This window comes from Manis javanica, chromosome 2 (genome assembly GCF_040802235.1).
Source record: "Manis javanica isolate MJ-LG chromosome 2, MJ_LKY, whole genome shotgun sequence".
NCBI lineage: Eukaryota > Metazoa > Chordata > Mammalia > Pholidota > Manidae > Manis > Manis javanica.
Window position 1 is genome coordinate 120,700,118 of NC_133157.1, and position 18,680 is coordinate 120,718,797.

The 18,680-nt window shown below is 41.3% G+C and overlaps 1 protein-coding gene across 1 annotated transcript in view; it reads left to right on the plus strand.

The window, feature by feature from the left end:
- The first annotated feature begins 8,001 nt into the window (after positions 1-8,001).
- FAM107B (family with sequence similarity 107 member B) overlaps positions 8,002-18,680 on the plus strand; it is a 145,854-nt gene continuing 135,175 nt past the window's right edge. Inside the window, exon 1 of the mRNA XM_037001665.2 lies at positions 8,002-8,021. Coding sequence (XP_036857560.1) covers positions 8,012-8,021 — 10 coding nt within the window. The 5' untranslated portion in view covers positions 8,002-8,011. The remainder of the gene's footprint in view (positions 8,022-18,680) is intronic.

Genomic DNA, 18,680 nt, shown 5'->3' on the forward strand with positions numbered 1-18,680 from the left:
TCATAGCCCCTCTGTGCCAAGTGATCGCTCCAGGTTGTTTCTAGCTCTCAGAGATATGTAACTCTATGAACTTCTGCTATTTGTTATTGCTCACAAAAGTCACTGGCCACATATTTTATTCTCACATAAAGGATCAGAGAGGTTAATTGAGTAACTTGGGCCCTTGAAGCAAGAATGCTCATTCTGAAACCAGACTTGGGGTATTTAAAGTTCAGAGCCCCACTACCTCACCTTTACTTGATCAGTTACATAGAGCAAAGATAGGTTGCTCATTTATCACCTCAAGTGACACTTCTGAAAGTGAAAGGGTTCACTATTAACAATCATTCTGGGATGCCAGGCATAAACTGTGATATGTGGGTATTTTAGGTGTAGGGGGGAAAGCATAGTAGCTTTTTATGAGGGTGTCAACAGGTCTTAAATTTGAATTCTTCAAAATTTATGGGGTACTTTAAATTTACAAGCATTTATGTTGCATGCCACTCACAAACTGCCCTCCTGCAGTTAGGCTGTCTGCCCTTGAGCCCAAAGGAAGCACATGGCAGAGCTGCCTACCCAGAGTTTCAGGGTGACTAATCATGGGTAGAAGAGCCTTAAATTTCAAATGGGTCCCTCTCCTATTAACACTCCAAGCTCTACTACTCCCTCAAAGCAATAATTATTAGACAGTTCAAAGGGAGCCAAGTCTCTATAGAAGCAAATCTTTGGTATGCCTCTGGGATACATCTTTTGTTTTCCTCTTGCCCTCCTTTCTAATCCCAGAGCAAATTGTTAGCTGATGTCTGATTCTACCATGCAGAATCAAAAGGAGATTCCTATAAGGTTGAGTCCCCAGCTGGCTTCTCACTGTGGATACAATAACAGAGTAAACCAAAATTGCAGGATAGCCCTTGGCCTTCAAACCTACAGTTGTCTCTTTTTCACCAACACCCTCTGGTCTTGGCCATGAATTGTCTATTCCTGGAAGAGATGATGTAGAGGAGTTGTTAAGAGGAACAGCATTGGAAATAGACTTGGATTTGAATGCTTAACATTTTAAGCCTCAGTTTTCTGTAGAATGAGGAAAATCATGTGTTTTATAGGGGTTTTCATGAAGAATAAACTCAGTAATGCACATAAGGCTTTCAGCTCACTGGCTGGCCTATAGAGAGCCTTTGTTGTCACTATGGAAGCCTTTGAAACCAAAGCAGCAGACTCACTCAGCAGGTGAGGTGGCTTTACCTGCAGAGTAACTTGCAAAATGCAGAGCTGGTACTTGATCAAACTTGAACTTTCTCCAGTTCTTTCTTTTAAAGACTTGGACTTCAGTTGGCGGACTAATCTAGACTAGAGTATAAACTTTAGTTTAGTACGGATCACATCTTACTCATCTTCCCCTTGCCCATAGCTACTGTGATCATATTATATGAATCCCCAATTAAAATATGTAGTCTGACCATAACAAAGAATGTTGTAACTAACACTGTCTTATAAAATCCAGAAAGTGTGGTTTCCTAATGTGCTGAGCTCTTCACATATTTGGCCATCAATAAATGTCTGTGGAATAAATGAATGAATGAACCATATACCATCCCTGACATATATGTGTATATAAAAATGACCACACATTTGTGGGGGGGGACTTGGTGAAGGGGAGAGTCTAGTAACCATAATGTTCTTCATGTAATTGTAGATTAATGATAATAAAATGAATTTTAAAAAATGACCACACACACATATATTTATATAATTTTTGCATCCTGCTTCCCCTGATATATTTACTATTTTTCTTTATCAGCCAAGGACCCAACAGGAAACAGATGGCCCTCAAATTAGAATAATTCAAGGAGAGCTTATTAAAGCGACTGTTCACAGAAGTGTGGGTGGGACGTAGAGGAGTGACAAGGGGCACTGTAACAGCGGAAGAGCTGTTCCCCTAGGCCTGGAGGGAGGAAGGCAGGGCCGGCAGGAACTTGGAAAAAAGAGCGCTTGCTAGAGGACACTGCCTTGACCTCACTCTGCCCACTCCCTCAGGTCCTGAGTCCAGGAGAAACTAGAGGGTAGGGGAACCCATCCATGTTGCATTTGTCAGCAGGCAGGGGTAAGAGGATGGGGCCCATGGGAGACGGTGGGTACAAAGACTACCTCTGAGATGCAAGGCATATGTTTTAAGAAGAAATCAGAAGTGAGAACTACTCTCAGAGGGTTCTGATTCTTGTAGTGGTTCCCTGCCTGTCTGGAATACCATCACCTCCTCCTTCTGGCATGTGGTGTCATCTCCCCTGGGAAGACTTCCTGCTGCTTACCCTCTGACCTCCATACTCCTGAGTGCCTCCCTCTTGCCCTCCCTCAGCATTTCTATTGATTGGTTACCTCCTCCAGGAGCTCCTTGAGGGCCAAGGCTACAGTTTGGTCCTCCATGTCCCTCACACAGCTCTCCCAAGGCAAACGGGAGGGGCTCAGTCACTGTTTAATGAATGACTAAGTTTCCCATGCAGTGAAAGAATGCTTGCCCTTCAAGAGCAATACATTTTCCCTTTGTTTTCTAAATTGAAGCCCAGAATTGACCTTTGCCCTATAAGTTCATCTCTTCTCCCTTAGAGGAGCAAGTAAGACCACCAGAAGGAGGTGACAGAGAAGCTTAGCATCTGGAGCATGTCAACAGTGGCTGTGGGAAGCCCTGGACCAGCAGGAAGGTGGGTGGAGATAGTGGAGCAATGTCTGGAAAAAGGAAACTCCACTTATTAATTCCCTGTGAGGGAACTTTGGACACCGCTTAAGTTAACACTCAAATCCCCAGTAACTCCCCTTCTCTTTCTGGAAGCTCAGACCAAAAGAGGTCCTGGAACAAAGGGCAGACACCTGGAACCTGGTATGAAGGCCTGAGGCACTGGCAGGCTGGGCAGCGGGCAGCGGAACTGTCTCCACCAGGCTCATTCTGTGTGTGCTTGTGTTCACTTGTGGTAGGTTGTGTATGTGTGTGCATTTCTTATGTGTTGGTGTATTTACACACACGTGTGTGTGTACATGTGTGCACTTACATGTATGCATGTTTGTTTTTGTATGTGTGTTTATGTGCCTACATGTATGTGCATATGTGTGTTTATATGTGTGTGTTTATATGTTTCTTTGTGTGTGCTTGTATAGGTGTGTATTTATGTGTATATGTTTATGCATCTATGTACGTGTGTGTCTGTGTGTTTGAGTATATGTGTATGTGTTCACGTACATGTGTATATGTGTGTGTGTAGAAGTTTTCCCAACCCTTATCATCTGGGAGTGGTTTTATCAGGCTCCATCCAGGAATAAGAATTGGACAGAGAAGCATTTATAGGCAGAAAATAAATGAAAATGGAAGAAAAAGATTCTTGGCAGTACTTTTCATTATAACCTGCCTTCCCTGCCCACCCAACCTGTTCCTTCTTCTGCCGAGTTTTCCTGTGCACTCCCAACAGCCTTGAAATTGTCTGTATGGTGATGTTAGCCCACAAACCATAAATATTTGCTGAGGGATCATTGTATGCAAGGTGACAGAATATTTGTTGTGTGGATTTTGTGTCTTTACTCAGAAGTGCCTGGGTCCTGTTGAAGCAAAAAGATAAATACTGACCTTTATAATTCTCTCTTTCCAAATAACAAGAAGGTTCAACCTTCTATTATTTGAAAGAGCTCATGATGCATTAGCTGCTCCCTCCCATGTCTGATCTGGGAGCATTGCTCTGATGCTGGGAAGGGCTGCTGTTCTCTCCATTTTGTTGAAGAAAAAATGAAGCCCAGGGCCATATGAACTTGGTCAGGTTCACATAATAATATGGGACTCTCATTTCCCACTGGATGCCTTTCTAAAAAGACATTACCAAGGATTAGTGCATGAACATTACTTTTTAAAAATTCCTTTATTGGGAACATGGTCTAAAAGATGAGAGCTATGTATTGACCAGGGAAATCCTTAATCCTGTTGAATAGGCTTTCTAGGCTTTTTTTTGAGCAGAAAGCTTCTGTGAAGGAAATTCCTGAGTTCCAATTATATTTTAAGATGATGTTGCCTTAAAAGGTATACTTAGTCAGGACCCTTCATATTCATGAAGCCTGGGGAGGACATGACAGTGGGTCACTGGCCCTCTCCCTCCATCTCCCTCATTCTTTAGTTGTCATTGAGCAACCCCAGTTCAGCACTTTTTTTTCTCAGAATGAATTCAGGTAATATTTTAAATGCATCTGGGCAATTTATAAATCACACTTCATGTCAATTCAAGCTTCAGGAAAAGAGGTTGAATGCCAGACCTTAAATCTAACCTTCCTTACCACAGCTTCAGCTTTAGCTATGACCAGGAAACTGTAGGTTTACCAGAAAAATCTACCATCACATTTCCATTTATTTTGGAAGGTTCTACAGGAAACCAAAAGAGTTGTTGGGTGTCGCTGCCTAGGGGTGTAACTTCTGCTCGCAGACATAATTCCAGCTTCCACAAATGTCATGGCTTAGAATAAGTTCTGAAAGGGAGCTTGATCAGGATATGGAACCCAGAATTCAGAAGTCATCTCCAGAATTTTCACAAAAGCTCCAAGAGTGTGTTCATACTAGTGCAGCTTGGGTCTCTGACAGCCCCTCTCCTCCTTCCCTGCCTTTTGATCCCTGATAAGAGACCCCTGCTTTCTGATCCTTCTGCCTGAACTCTGAGGGATGGACGAGAGCAAATTGGAAAGTGTTCTTTAATGACTGGTGAACAGAGCTGCCTTGCATTTCTTTACACTATGTGACTTTGGGGCTCAAGGTCCTCATGTGGAAAAAATGGGGGTGAAAAGTAATAAGATTTATATGTATACACACACACACACAGACAATATTATATTATTATTACTGTATTCATCTCTGCCTTGAGTTCCTGACACAGAGCTCCTAAAACTCTTGTAACTGAGGATGCTAGAAGAATCTTGGTTCTAATGTTTGATCTTTGACCCTGGTTTCTGTACACAGCTCTTAAACCCTTGTAATTTCTTAAGTGATAGTAGCAGCTGACACAGAGTTCATAAATCCCTTGGAATTTTCTGGGTGATAGGAGCATCTCTTATTCTAATGAGGTGACTCTGGGTAGGCTCCTGGTTGGGGGCTTGTCACCAGAAAGACCAGTCATGAGTAGAAGCTTGGGAATTTCAGGCCCATCCCTCCCCCCTCCCCCCACATCCAGTCTCCAGAGAGGAGAGGGGGCTGGAAATTGAGTTAATAATTCATCAGGTCTATGTGATGAAATCTTCATAAAAATCCCAAACGTACACGTTTTGGAAAGCTTCTGGGTTGGAGAACACACCTACCTGCTGGGAGTGTGGCGTGCCCCAGCTTCATGGGGACAGAAGCCCCCATGTTCCAGACCCTTCTAGAACTTGCCCTGTGTACTTCATCATCTGGCCGTTCATGAATATCCTTTAAAACATTCTTTGTAATAAAATTGGCAATAGTAAGTAAACTGTTTTCCTTGGTTCTGGGAGATGCTCTAGCAAATTATCAGACCCAGAGAGAGGGTTGTGGGAACTTCAATTTGTAGCCAATTGGTCAGAATTTATAGGTAACCTAGAGACCTAATACTTGCAACTGACATCTGAAGTGGGGGCAGTCTTGTGTGTCTGAGCTCTTAATCTGTGGGGTCTGCACTAACTCTGGTTAGTGTCAGAACTGATTTGTGAACACCCAACTGGTGCTGAAGAATTTTTCAGTGTGGGAAGAAACCTGGTGTCAGAAGTGTTGTTAATATGAGTAGAGGAACAGTGTATTTTTCCTAGATAGGGAAAGAACTGCTCTGCTAACCATACAAAGTCACTGAAGAGGTTGGATGAAATCATGTACTGGACAGCACTTTATAAATTGAGAGATACTAGATGATTATGAGTTATTACTAATTTTATGAACCCATATGGAGACAGTAAACACTGGTGCCCCAATTTCCAAAAAAAACTTTCATTCTCGTGTTCACAATGTATGTGTAGAATCCTCTTGGCACATTCTTTCCCAAATTTAATTATCGTCCAGGGATATTTATTAGTCAGTACAGGAGCCAGCCATCAATGCCTCCACGCCTGGCTTCCCAGAGCTAAGACGCCTATGTTGATGTATCAGCTGATTCTGTTAGAAGTGACAGAAAACCTGACCGAAGTGGTTTTGATTTTTAAAATCAATGTGTTTTTTAGAAAATAGAAAGAAATGTAGTAGCTGACTTGGGCTGAAAAGTCCAGAGTTAAGTTTGCTTCAGGCCTGACTGGATTTGGGGCTCCTATGATATCACTGAGACTTGGTAACAGTCCATGCCTTGCTTCTGTCTTCCTTTGTGTTGACTCCTGTCTCAGCTACATGTGACAGCAGCTGCCCCAAGCCTCACAATTGTCTCAGGTTTCAGGGCCAGTGGCTAAAAATAGGAGTCATATTCCCAGAAGTCCAGAGAAAAAGCTGTTATAAGCCCTGATTGGGCCACATGACCACTCTGCACCAATCACAAGGATGCAGTGGACTGATGGACATAGCCCTGGGTCACATGACCACCCCTGAAGTGGTGGGGAGGGGGTACAGTGGGTCATTGAGTTGATTTCATAGGAACCACAATTCATTAAGAGTGGGGGAAGATGACTTGAAAGAGGAAATCAGGACACACTTAATAGATAGAGTGAGTGAATTGCCAGGCAGCAAAATCAACAGATGTCTACTACAGTTGGACTGTTGTCATTTTATTCTAGCTATGCTGGGAAAAAGCCAGTAAGAACAAGTCCAGCAAATCGCAGACTTGTGCTGAAAAGAAGAAACAAGAATCTAAGGAGCTCAGCCTTTTTTCTCTAAATAGAACATAGTTTATACTATTGAAGACAGATGCTTGTTTATTCTGTGTTAAGAGCTCTCCATCCAAGAGGATTTCAAAAATCCTTCCATCCGCAGAGCATTCCAGGGTTTTGCAATTTTTACTAATTAATGAGAAAATTGGGGAGGGGCGATTTGACGTGAAGTAATAACTATGTTTGGAGAAAAGTTAAAGGGCTAAATTATTCCACAATTCTGGAATCCAGAGCAATGAAAAAGTAAACAGTTTTATTGGGTCAAAAGGAATCCTTTCATCTATGAAACAAGTTTATTTGGGTTGCTTTGGCATGTCTAGAGACTTTCTCTGTGGCTGTATTACAAAATAACTCGTCATGTTTTCATTATATACTGTCCTGTTGGGCCTAGTGAAACAAGGAATTGTTTGCTGCATTTAGTTGCTGTGTAATGGGGCTTTCCGGATTTTACATGTCCTGTGGTATACTATTGATTCACATCCTTTTTAGAAATGTAATTTTGGAAGCAGTTTTCATTAAAATTTATTATAACATATAAATTTGAGATAACTGGACTGAAGGCTTGTCTACCCAAATTGCCTTGCCCATACCAATATTATTTCATGGGTTTTAAAAGTAGGGCAGATTTTTAGAACAGTTCCATAAATGATAACTGAGGCTACATTGTAACCAGAGTGGATCAACGGAACTCAAAAACTGATTATCATCCATCACAGGAGCACTCCCAACTGAACTGTGATAGAATTTTCAAAAGTACATGAAATCAGTTCTTTGAATTATGAAATGTAAAATATAGCTCTCTTTGTTGTACATAGGGGCAGAATTTCTATCTTATGGAGAAACCCACACTATGTTTAAGTAATTGATGCCCCAAACATATCAGGCACAGAAGGCCCCTGGCTTGTACTACTCTAGAGACAACACTCATAGACACTTCCATGTAAATGGCACCCTGGCATTTGAAACCCAGCATCCATAGCTCTTCTACTCTGTATCTATTGTTGAATTGGCTGTTTGTCCAAAGCCTCAGCTCTTAAGGGTTTGGTCTAATTTGTTCAGATCTTGATCTCATATTAATTAATAGGTTTGCAAAAAGTGTTGCTATAAATTAATGCATGATTTTTCCTTTCTTCCTATTTTTCTGGTTTGTGGAACTGGAACACAGGAAGAAAAGAAGTCCCAAGAGGAACCTAAATGCCTCGGGTTGGAACAGAAGATGCTATCAGGTAGATTACATCCCAGATTACATCCCATGTGATGGCTCCTTTTCTGGGCTGCTGTTGCTGAAAGCAGGGCTCTCAGCACCCAGAAACATTGCAGATGGCAAAGGAAAATCTGTATGTTCCAAATGGTTGGAAACATGACTAGAAATGTCACTGGTGATGTGTTCCAGGCATAGCATCTAGACAATCTGGTCATAATGCGGAAAACAGCTGCTGCTTTTTTTTAGTCATTACAGTTCTTAATGAACAAATACTTGCAATGAAGTAGATGATGATAATGATGGTGAAGTCTCAAAGTCAGTAATAGTAAAATAAGTAGTGTTGTAACTTACTGAAGTCCTTATGATTACCTTGGAAAATATTTAGATGCATTTGTTGTTTTTTTGATGTTAGTGTACAGTTAAAAGTGCAGTTTTGCTAAAGCTATTTATAGCACAAGAGGGCTTCTCATGAGATAATATGGAAAGAAACAAATGATAGGTTAATTCATAACTTAGTTTCTGACTATGATCAGTAATGATAACGAGATGTAATGGTCATAAAAATAAGCATTTGTTGAGTGAACCTAATAACAAAAGCTAAATCTTAATATTCTTAGCTTCTATTGTCCAAAGGCTTTTCATTTTTGGTGTTTTGTTTTGTATGATTGGGGGTTAGATGAGGGCTCCAGATGTGTTTGCTGCTGGCAGAGGCTTATGTTATTGTAATTTAATGGAAATCAGGGAGCAGACTTAAGAAATGAAAATGGTAATGAAAAGAATATGCAAGATGGGGGAGGGGGGATGGAGAAGGCCCTGATGTAGGTGGAGGAGAGAGAATTAGCAATTAACCAGCTCCAAGCACTCCCTCTCACCCCTCCCATTGTCTACCCACAATGATAACAAACATTGTTTTAGTTTAGTGCCCGTTCCTAGGACACTTTCCCCTTGCAGATCCTTGCATGGCTGGCTTCTCATCAATCAGTTCTCAGCGGAAATGCCCAGTCCCAGAGGCCACCATTTCCTGCCTTCAAATCGCCCTTCCTCTCATTGCTCATTTTCACCTTTTTCATAATACTTATTGTGATCCAAAATCATCTTTCTTAGTGATTGGTTTATTTGCATGTCATCCTTTCTAGGACAGGGACTGCTCCCACCGTGCTTAGTGACAGCCCTAGCATCTTGGACAGCATCTGCCACATGACATGGTAGTCATTTCATATTCTTACTGAGTCCCTTATGCCCACTGTGTACAAGGCATTCTCTTTCTCTCTGTAATGGAGATGCAGGTGGGGTGGGGTTGATAGGAGCCAATGCCATGCCTATTTTAAATCTTGGGGATATAGAAGAAAATAAGACATGACACTTACCCTCAAGAAAAGAAATTGTATCTAAGAGATCTATCCATTTGGAACATGAGTAACATAAAAGATCAAAATCAAAGCACTACTGGGGGCACTGAAGAAGGGACAACTAAGTTTTACTAGGGAAGCAGGATCTAAGACATCTCCTTGGGTTGATGATGCCTGTAAAGAATTTTGGAGTTTTAAAGTAGGGACAATATTAAGAGGACAGAGTAGGAGCTTGCAATATCTTACCCCTGAAAATTGTTCTGAACGCCACTTTTGCACACTTACTCTAATTTTCAGTTCTTCAGCTAGAGAAGATGGCTATTCATAGGTCAATGCAGATTAGACCAACCAAGAAACTAGGTTTCCTGGCTGCTGTTATAAATGGTACTATTTACTCTCTTGGCATAGTGCCCACTACATTTTGAAACATTTGTTCACATCCAAAGCCTTGATTACCCCACGTGTTGTGAAGACACCACTACTCACTGAGGCTTTTCTAAGACCCAACTTGATTCCAGCAAGTCCTCCTGTGACATCCCAAGTGAGAGATCAGAAATCCCATTCTTGAATAGTCTGTTAGTGTTCCTAGATCTTTAGGCCCTCAGAGTGTATTACTAGAAGTCTAGTGTAGTGGTAATTATCCTCTGCAAATACATTTGGAGTCAGAGATCCCAATGAAACCTAATTCCTCAGAAAAGGAGAGAGACAATTTAGGTAGAAATCTGCAATTCCATTTTCTTTGTGATTGGATTGTATGGTTTTAGATTTTGGATTGTGAATGAATGGCTTATTTCTCAGTTTTCTTCAAAAAATATCCAATAACCCTATTAGAAGCTCCAAGCAGAAAATGCCAAGAGTTTCTCACTATTCCTAAAGGATGCTTGGGTCTCCTGACTTTGGGGTTTGATGTGGAGTCCCTCTTCATTCAGGATTTACTCCAGATGTGTGTCTTTACACTGTGGCCTCTAGTGTACGTGTCTCTGGTTTTACTCCATTCCGTTCAGATCTACCATATTTATCTTTGAAGTTTTGTTAGATATAAGTGGTGTTTGTTAGGTTATTTGAGAAGTATGTGCATATAATACATTCATTTAAGAAATGTTCATTGAATGTCTACTATATGTTAGCTATTGTGCTAGGAATTATGCAATATTCAGAGCGGTCAGTAGGACAGATATGACTCCATGTTTCATGGAGCTCATAAGGAAGTAAAAAACACAGCCTAAACTAGTAAAAGGAAAATGTAAATGACAAGTTATAGAGAAAGCAGGGGTCTGTGGATGCCTTGCCTTCACAGAGCTTATAGTTAAATAGGGCGTATAAAACATGGACAGAGAAAGCTAAGACAAAAGGTAGAATACAGCACGTGCTCAAAGAGAAGCAGAAGCAGTGGGGGTGGGAGCGCTAAGGAGGGAAGAAGAGAAATTCAATTTGGAAGATCCAGGAAGTTATTCAAGAGATTGTGACTTATGATCTGGTCTTGAAGGATAGATATGAAATCCATTTGTGAAGAGATACACATTAGCCAGGCTGTTTATAAAGTGAAAACTGTAAATTGAATCTAAAGTGATACCTATTTGGAGTTCAGCCCATTTTTTTGGCCAGTGACCTAATCCTTGGTCATCTATCACTTTATCCTGAGGTCTGTAATTTATACTTGCAGGGCCACCAGGGAGCAATGACAGGTTAATTGGAAGTGTGTTTAAACTTTACTACATCATTACAATGTGTCCTTTGGTCTCTAATAGTTTAATGTCTATGTACCTTTCGGTTTTCTTAATAATTGACCTGCTTGTAATAGGCAGAATTTAATGCCTACTCAGAATCAGGTGGCATTTCCCCTTGGCTTCATGGATATATTAGCTGAGTGGATAGGGTAGCCTATTTCTAATAAGTCCCTTTTAATATGATACAGTGTGGGTTCCTATCAGTTGATATTCTATTTCAGCAAGACCAAAGCTCAGCAGGTTCATCAAATAGATGAAGTTTACCTTTGCATCCAGCCTGCCCTTTCTTCTCCTCTCTGGGGTACCCTCCACGCTACCTTTGGCCCCTAGTTTTTCTACCCTCAAAACGATGTGCAATCAGGTATGTACGCCTTGGTGCATATTAATTTACATCTTTAGTATATTGGTATTTTAAGCCACAAATCTACCTATGGAATGAAAAACCTTGGTGGCTCTTAAAGGGATTTTAAGCATCAGCAAACAGGTAAAGAAGAGGGGGCATTTCTGGCTGTAATCACAATGTACAGTTAACCACTTTTATATCCTGAGGGGAAGAGGGCCCTGAATCATTAGGACATCAGACTGTGTGCTCCTCAAAAACAGGGATTATGTCTGTTTGCAAGTAAGGCTAGATCTTTTATTGAAAAATATCATTTTAGAAACACATTGCTTCTTTCTGCTGTAACATTCAGTGCAAAAATAAAGAAAAGGATAGAAAACTGAACTTGATCTATGCCTGTGACTCTGCACAGGAGATAAGAATGAGGTAATGGCCCCATGAAAAAAAGGTGATTTGAGTGGAGGTATTGGGGAGGAAAGCTCACCATATTTACAAGTGCCTTTGATGTAGCCATGACATTGTTTATGTAATAGAGATAAAACAAAAGTACTCTACCAATAGTGACAAGGCGGATAGCATGATTCCACACAGAGGGACTGTATGGCAGTAAGAAAGCACAGTTTGAAACCTGACAACATGACCCTCTGAGAGGATAAGCCAGTTATTGGAACTAGCTGAGAACAGGGGAAGAAACTAGTGTACATGTTCTCACGTGGGCTTATGCCTCATTTCTTAGCAGCTGCTATATCAAAGTTGTAAGACTTTTTGGTCTGCATGGCACATGTCCCCACCTCCTCTCAGGTCTTCCTGTGGGTTAAAGTCTTCCTTTTTACCTTTGCATAGAGTATGTTCCTTTCTCAAAGCCTTCAGTGCTGCTCTGCCTTTTTATTTTAGAGAAGTTTTCTGATGAGCCTTCATTTAATCTCTTTCTATTCCACTGAAAGGCCCCTGGAACAAGTCAAGCACCACACACACATACACATACACATACACATACACATACACATACACATACACATACACATACACATACACATACACAGCAGCCTTTTCATAAAAGGCATCAATGTTGAATAAGATTAAAACTGAATTATCACAGTTTTGTACAGGAACTCACATTTAGAGTTAACATAAGGAACTATAGAACTTGTCCAAACTAATCTTATTTGTAGCCAAATGAATAGTTTTCTAGAAAGAGAGAGAGATTAGTAACCTTTCAGAGGTGGTACATCCTATTCATTCATTCCCCCGTGGGCAGGGAGATAGGTGAATGGGTCAGTTCTGTTTTCTCAAGAGAACTCTTTTAAAAAATAAGTTGCATCTTTAGTGACGGTTATGGGTTTTTTTAAGAAAAGGAAATGTATTTTAAAAATGTTTGCTTGAATTTGCCATTTGCTTGCTCACACATTGCTTTAGAAGCAGGCCAAGTATGTTTGAATGCTGAAACAACTTTCAAATGTGTTTAAAATTCAAGACGAAGACTCCTTTTTATCTTTTAGGTTGCTCGTAACCTTTGCTGTTAGGGCCCGAAGACTGCAACATTGATCATGAGAGAGAAGACTCCTGTAAGTTGAAGCCACTTTATGAGAGTCAAAGGGCTTCACTGGAACACTCTCTTACCGCTAACAGTCCCCAAGGCGGAGTGGGGCGCAGCACACTTTCTGAGTTGGCCGGCTGTGCCATCTGCATTTAGTCTAGTTTTCATTTCCTGTGGTTTATAGGTTTCTTTGGTATGAAGTAAACCCCAAACGGTTAAAATTCTTCAACTAAAAATGGATGCAACTAGGAAAAAAAATATATGCATTTTTGTTTTATGAGGAAGTGAGACCAGGTTTTCAACAGAGCAGCTTCTTAAGCAATATGACCTTGCTGTTTGTGTGAGGCAGCCTCCTGCCTGAAGTCGATGACATGCAAAGGTCAGGCTTTCCGTCTGGGAGTCTTGGTAGGTGACAAAATGAGACCCGTTCATACAGTTCAGACAAACTGTCTGTTTTTTCTTTCATGTCATAGTAGAACAGTTAAAATGAGGTTTCTGTCCCACCCAACTGTATTTCAGTTACACTCTGCTTTGTGCAAAAAAAAAAAAAAAGTTATTTATCTTTCTTACTGATTTTTCTGGTGCTCTGTCCAAAGACTGGAAAGAAAACTGTTCAGACAGGGGAGGTAGAGAAGAGAAGGGTGATATACTCCCTTTATCCTGAATTTACCTTCTTTCCATTCTCTTAACTGTAAGACAGACAGACTGAAGGTGTCTGGGGAGCTTTTATTAGGGGAAATGCCTCTGTGGATTGTAGATAACTTTCAGCAAAGTCCTGATTCCTAAATTCCTGGTCAGGATGAAGCTATTGTATTTGTACTTTAGTCTAAAGAATCCCACAATGTTGTCTCTACTTCAGATAATAGTGATTAGATGTTCATTATCATATAAATTCTTTCCAAGAAGTAAAGGTAGCAACCCACTTGTTGCTGGAGGTTCACCAGGGGAACACAGCCCTGTGAAGGTGAACTTGGAGAGTCCCTAGTCCAAGAACTAAAACACCACTGCACAGGCCATGGGCTCTAACATAAATTCATAAAGAGGAAGATGTTTCTAGAATTTACCTATAGGTCCTACATTATCAGTATAAGTAGGAGAAAGCTTTTGGGGGATGGGGGAAGCTAGATTATATCCACTCCTTCGATCAGTTGGACTTTCGCTAAAAGCCAAGGAGATGTTTCACTGGTGAGTGGTGGTGGAGGGGTTGGGGGATAGGGGGTGGGGATCACATTTGTCTTTGGCAGAAGACAGCAATGGTATGCTTTGGGTGAAATGAAGGGAGACTTCCTGGCCTGCCTATTAAAGATGCTCCAATCTACATTCAGTTCACCACCATTTGGCACTGAGGTGTCAGACTAATGAAATCAGGTTCCCAAGTTCTCAGCATCTCCTGGGCAAAATCTATTCAGTGACATTGCCACTAGACCACTTAGGATTTTTAAGTGAAAAAACACAAATATAAATAAAAATGAGAGTTTGGTTTAGTCCTCTGTGTTGAACACCTGATGAGTCATTGGTTGGCCCCTTGTGCCTGGGAGAGGGGCTGAAATGCACCTGCCCTGCAAATGTTCAGTTTTCACATTGTGCCCATGTGCCTCCTAAGATACGTCATGGTGTTATGGTACTACTCTCTGTCCAATCCAACTTTCCTTTAGTCCAGTGGTAACAGGCATAGATCTTTCTAGAAGCTTATCCAGGTCATAAAATAAATCAGCTACCAGGAATGAAACTTTCATTGTGGTACTGCCTCAGGCAGGAAGGCCTAATTTGTGAGTGTGCATATGCTCCAAGATGTATTTCTATGCTATTTCACTTTCTTTTATTATTTTCTTGTTTGTTTAAAATACGTCAATGGTCCTTTGTAAGAATCCCTTAGAGGAGAAAGAATTGTGAAATTGACATTAATATTCAAAAGCAGTGATGATTGAAGCAGCACATGTGTTAAATAAATCAGACCATAAAGTGATAGTCTTTAAACGTTTCCCTCCTGGAGGAATCTCTCTACCTAACTTCTCACTTCCTGTCCTTGCACAGGAACAAAAATCTGGGACTTGTGTCACATGCAGTGCATTCGGATGTCCAACCAGCTCTCTCCTTGGGGTGTACCGTTCTTCTTGTTTTCAGGACGTGGAGAGTGGAAATCACCACCCAGAAATTCCAGCTATTATTGTCACAAAGGCTCGTAGGAGGGAAAATATAGTTTTTAAATCTTGAAGATTGATGTTATCGTTGCTGTTGCTGTTTACCCATGTTTCCCTGCAAAGATTTAAGTGAAGTGGCATTTTTGGTCCTTGGGGTCCTCTGAAGTCAGCTCCCTTATTTTTCCACACTTCCCCACCACTCCAGTTCAACTTGGCTTCAGGGAAGTCATACCTACCTACTAACTTAAATGACTCTTGGTGGATCAGTCACTGCTCCAGAACTTGTGTATAGGAGGGGCACAGGGTCAAGCAGTATGGGAAAAAAGATGGAGTGACTTGTCCTCAAGTTGTTTTTTACAGCACTTCATATAATATTGAGGGAAGGGAGGTAGGCCGGATGAAGTTGGGGGTGTGGCCAACGCTCAGCGCCCCACTGCCTTCCACTTCAGTGCACTCTGGGCCCACTTCCGGCACCTGCAGGTCTTTGCCTGAGGCTTTCTCTTCCAGAACCTTCTTCAGCGCAGCTCAGGAGCAGCCCTCAAGCATCACTGCTGGGGTGTGGTGAATGTCTGCCTCTGCTCGCTGGCCCTTGGGGAGGACAGCTGTGGCACACATGTTCTACACTGGCCCCCAGAGCTGCCCCAGCAGGTGAAGCTTCTTCACCCACAGCAGCAGCTGGCTGGATAAAGCCCTGTGCCTGCTGCTCTCCTTCCCACTGACCACCCCATTCCCCCATAAACCACTCCTGGAGGAACCCAGATTTAAAGTGGATACTTGCCATAGTCTCTGCGCTGAACACACCATAGAATATTTAAAAGCATCAATGAGCCTGATTGAGAGATCAAAAAAAAAAATTTTTTTTTTTAAACCTAAATGAAAAGTAGTTGCTTTCATTACTACCTTATTAACTGGTCAAAATGGTGACATTCCCAAGCTTCTTAAAAAACTCTGGACTTTTCTAAATGCAATGTTCTCTTTTCCTGTCCATGGGAGAATATTTATGATTATCAAGAATGAGTCTTTTCCATCTTGAAGTTTGACTATCACAAAGCCTATTTGCTTAGATACTGATGTATTTGGACTCATTTTGAATATGCTTGATTTGAGTTTAAGAGTGGATCTGAGTCATAAAATCGTTTCTTTTAAAGCCTCAAATGTGGGCCCTAATGTTCTGCTTAATTACTGATTGGAGCTGTGTGAACCTGAATGATCATTTGCCGTTTTGAGCCCTTTTTAAGAAACACCTTAGGAAAGAACACCTCTGGTTCCTTATCCTTCATCACAGAGATGATGAGAGAGACAATAAAACATGATGATAAAATGCTAATGAAGCCCTTTCTCTATCAAATTATGACTGAGGGCTGATGTTCCACACAGGTATTCAGAAACAGTAACTAATTGGAGAACATGAAGGGTGCCTGTAACAGCTTACGACCAGTGTTACACAGCGCATGCTCAGCTTGTAGATGCGTTTAGTTTGGCCTTCAGCCTTTAGAACTTCTTTTAATTAGTTGCCAATGTTTAAAATTTCATGTAAAAACCTCAGTTCAATTTCTCTTTAAAAATTATAAAAACTGGTCAAATCTGGCCTGCTTTCCTAAGTGTTGTCTAAAAAAAGTAATCTGCTGGGGTTTCATCCTTTGGAGCTTACCTCTCAACCCTGCTTATGGTCTGGGGAACAGGTAAGAGTCTGTGGGGTCTGTTGCTGTGGAAACAGGGGAGGAATGCTAGCACCAAGCTGGTGAGCACTTACCCTGGCCAGTGATCTTTACACAATTCTCTGCAGCTCAAGGCACTTATGTTTTCTTCTGTGTAAGAGGCTAATACTATACTCTTCAGAGGCTTCTCATGACTTCTGTAATGGGGGACCACAAAGGCTTTGCACTGTAATAGTACCACCAAGAAAAGGACCCATTTAATGGGTGGGTGTGGCTGCACAGCTAGATGTATAGTTCCAGCTCGCACCTTGATGGCACAGGATGTTGCTCACCCTGGGGACAGCTACAGGGCCACAAGCTTCTCCTCTAGGCTTTCCCTTTCTCGGGAACTTAGAGGCCACTGTGTTCTCCCTGAGAGGGCTGCAGTGAAGGACATCTGTTTCTGCTCTTGCTCAGCAAAACTGATGTAAAATTCCCTTTGTGAGTATTTGCCTGTCTGGCTGTGTGCCTGGCACCTTTCAGATGGATTTTGATCAAACATGACTCCAGTGTGTATAGTAATCATGGAAAATTTCAGCTTTCTGATCCAAGGAGAAACGAAAGGACAAACTGCCTTTGGCTTTTTCCGAGCAGTAGGAACAGAACAGATCAAGGACGCAAAAAGTCGGCACGTTTTACAAAGGGCCAATTCTAGTATTTGGCCATTGTTGTGAATACTGTGCATCTGTTCATTTGCCCACACAGTTTGTGTGTTCAGCAAGCATTTATGGAGCCTGCCTCCATGCTGGGCACTGAGATAAGGCCTGAAGTCTTGTCTTCTTGGTTTATGTGCACTGGAGCCTGTTACTGCCTCAGCTCTTAGTCACGTTTCCAGAAGTTCACACATTACCATTTTTCCTGTGCCCAAATTCTTTTCCTGGCTGCCCTGCTCTAAGTGGGTTCACAGTATGTAGTTCTGTCCAACAATTTGAAAGTCTTTTAAAAAATTGATAATTGTCTCACTTTCTTCCAGTGACTACAATTTTCTCTGTTCCTTACCTCTTCCAACTCACTGACTGCATTCTCATGTAATCTGGTCCAGGTACCATTTTTGATTTGAGCATATTCAGGATCACATCACCTGAATTGTTCTTTTCTAACAAGTGAACGCAAGACATCTGGTAACCTCGCTTGCCTGACACTAACAATAACACTTGCTAACATTTATTAAATACTTGCAATGCATTAGGCACTGTGCTAAGTGCTTTACAGGGATTTCTTATTTAATCCTCTTAACAGCCCTACAAGTAAGTACGGTATTATCTCCACTTTGCAGATAAGGAAACTGAAGCTTAAAAAGTCAATTTATCCTAACATAGGCCTGGTGGAGTCTGAGGCCCTAGACTCTTAGTCATTTCAGCAACACCACAAATACCAGTATGTCTTCTGAACAGAGTTGAGAATTTCTGGGCAGTGTCATTCTTAGAGAGTTGATTTTATATACGTCTGATTTGAGCAAGTTTACCAGCAGGGATCTTGGATCTGATTTCCTTTAGAAAGGCTTACCCCCTTCATTTCCTGTTAGAAGGGGACCCTGGGGGAGGGTGAGTTCTTGGAATTTGCCCTGGGCATATAAAGTCAAGCTTTGATTAAGATAAAGTATGAGTCTTTTCTTTCTTTATTTTTTTTAAGATTTGGTTAAGTTGAGTATCTATGTTTCAAATCTGCCTCAGTCTATTAGGACATTATGTTTAAATATGTAGAATCAAAGACAATAACAACCATCCCCAAGATTTGACTTTTCTTTCTAACTGTATGCTTTCTGTTTATGGTGCCGCCATTCATTGCGGTGGCAAGCTTCAAGGTCATGCTTGATTCCTTCTTTCCCCTTAACCTCTGTATCAATCATATTGAGTTCCTTTGCAGTATTTCCCGTGTCTTCCAACTTTT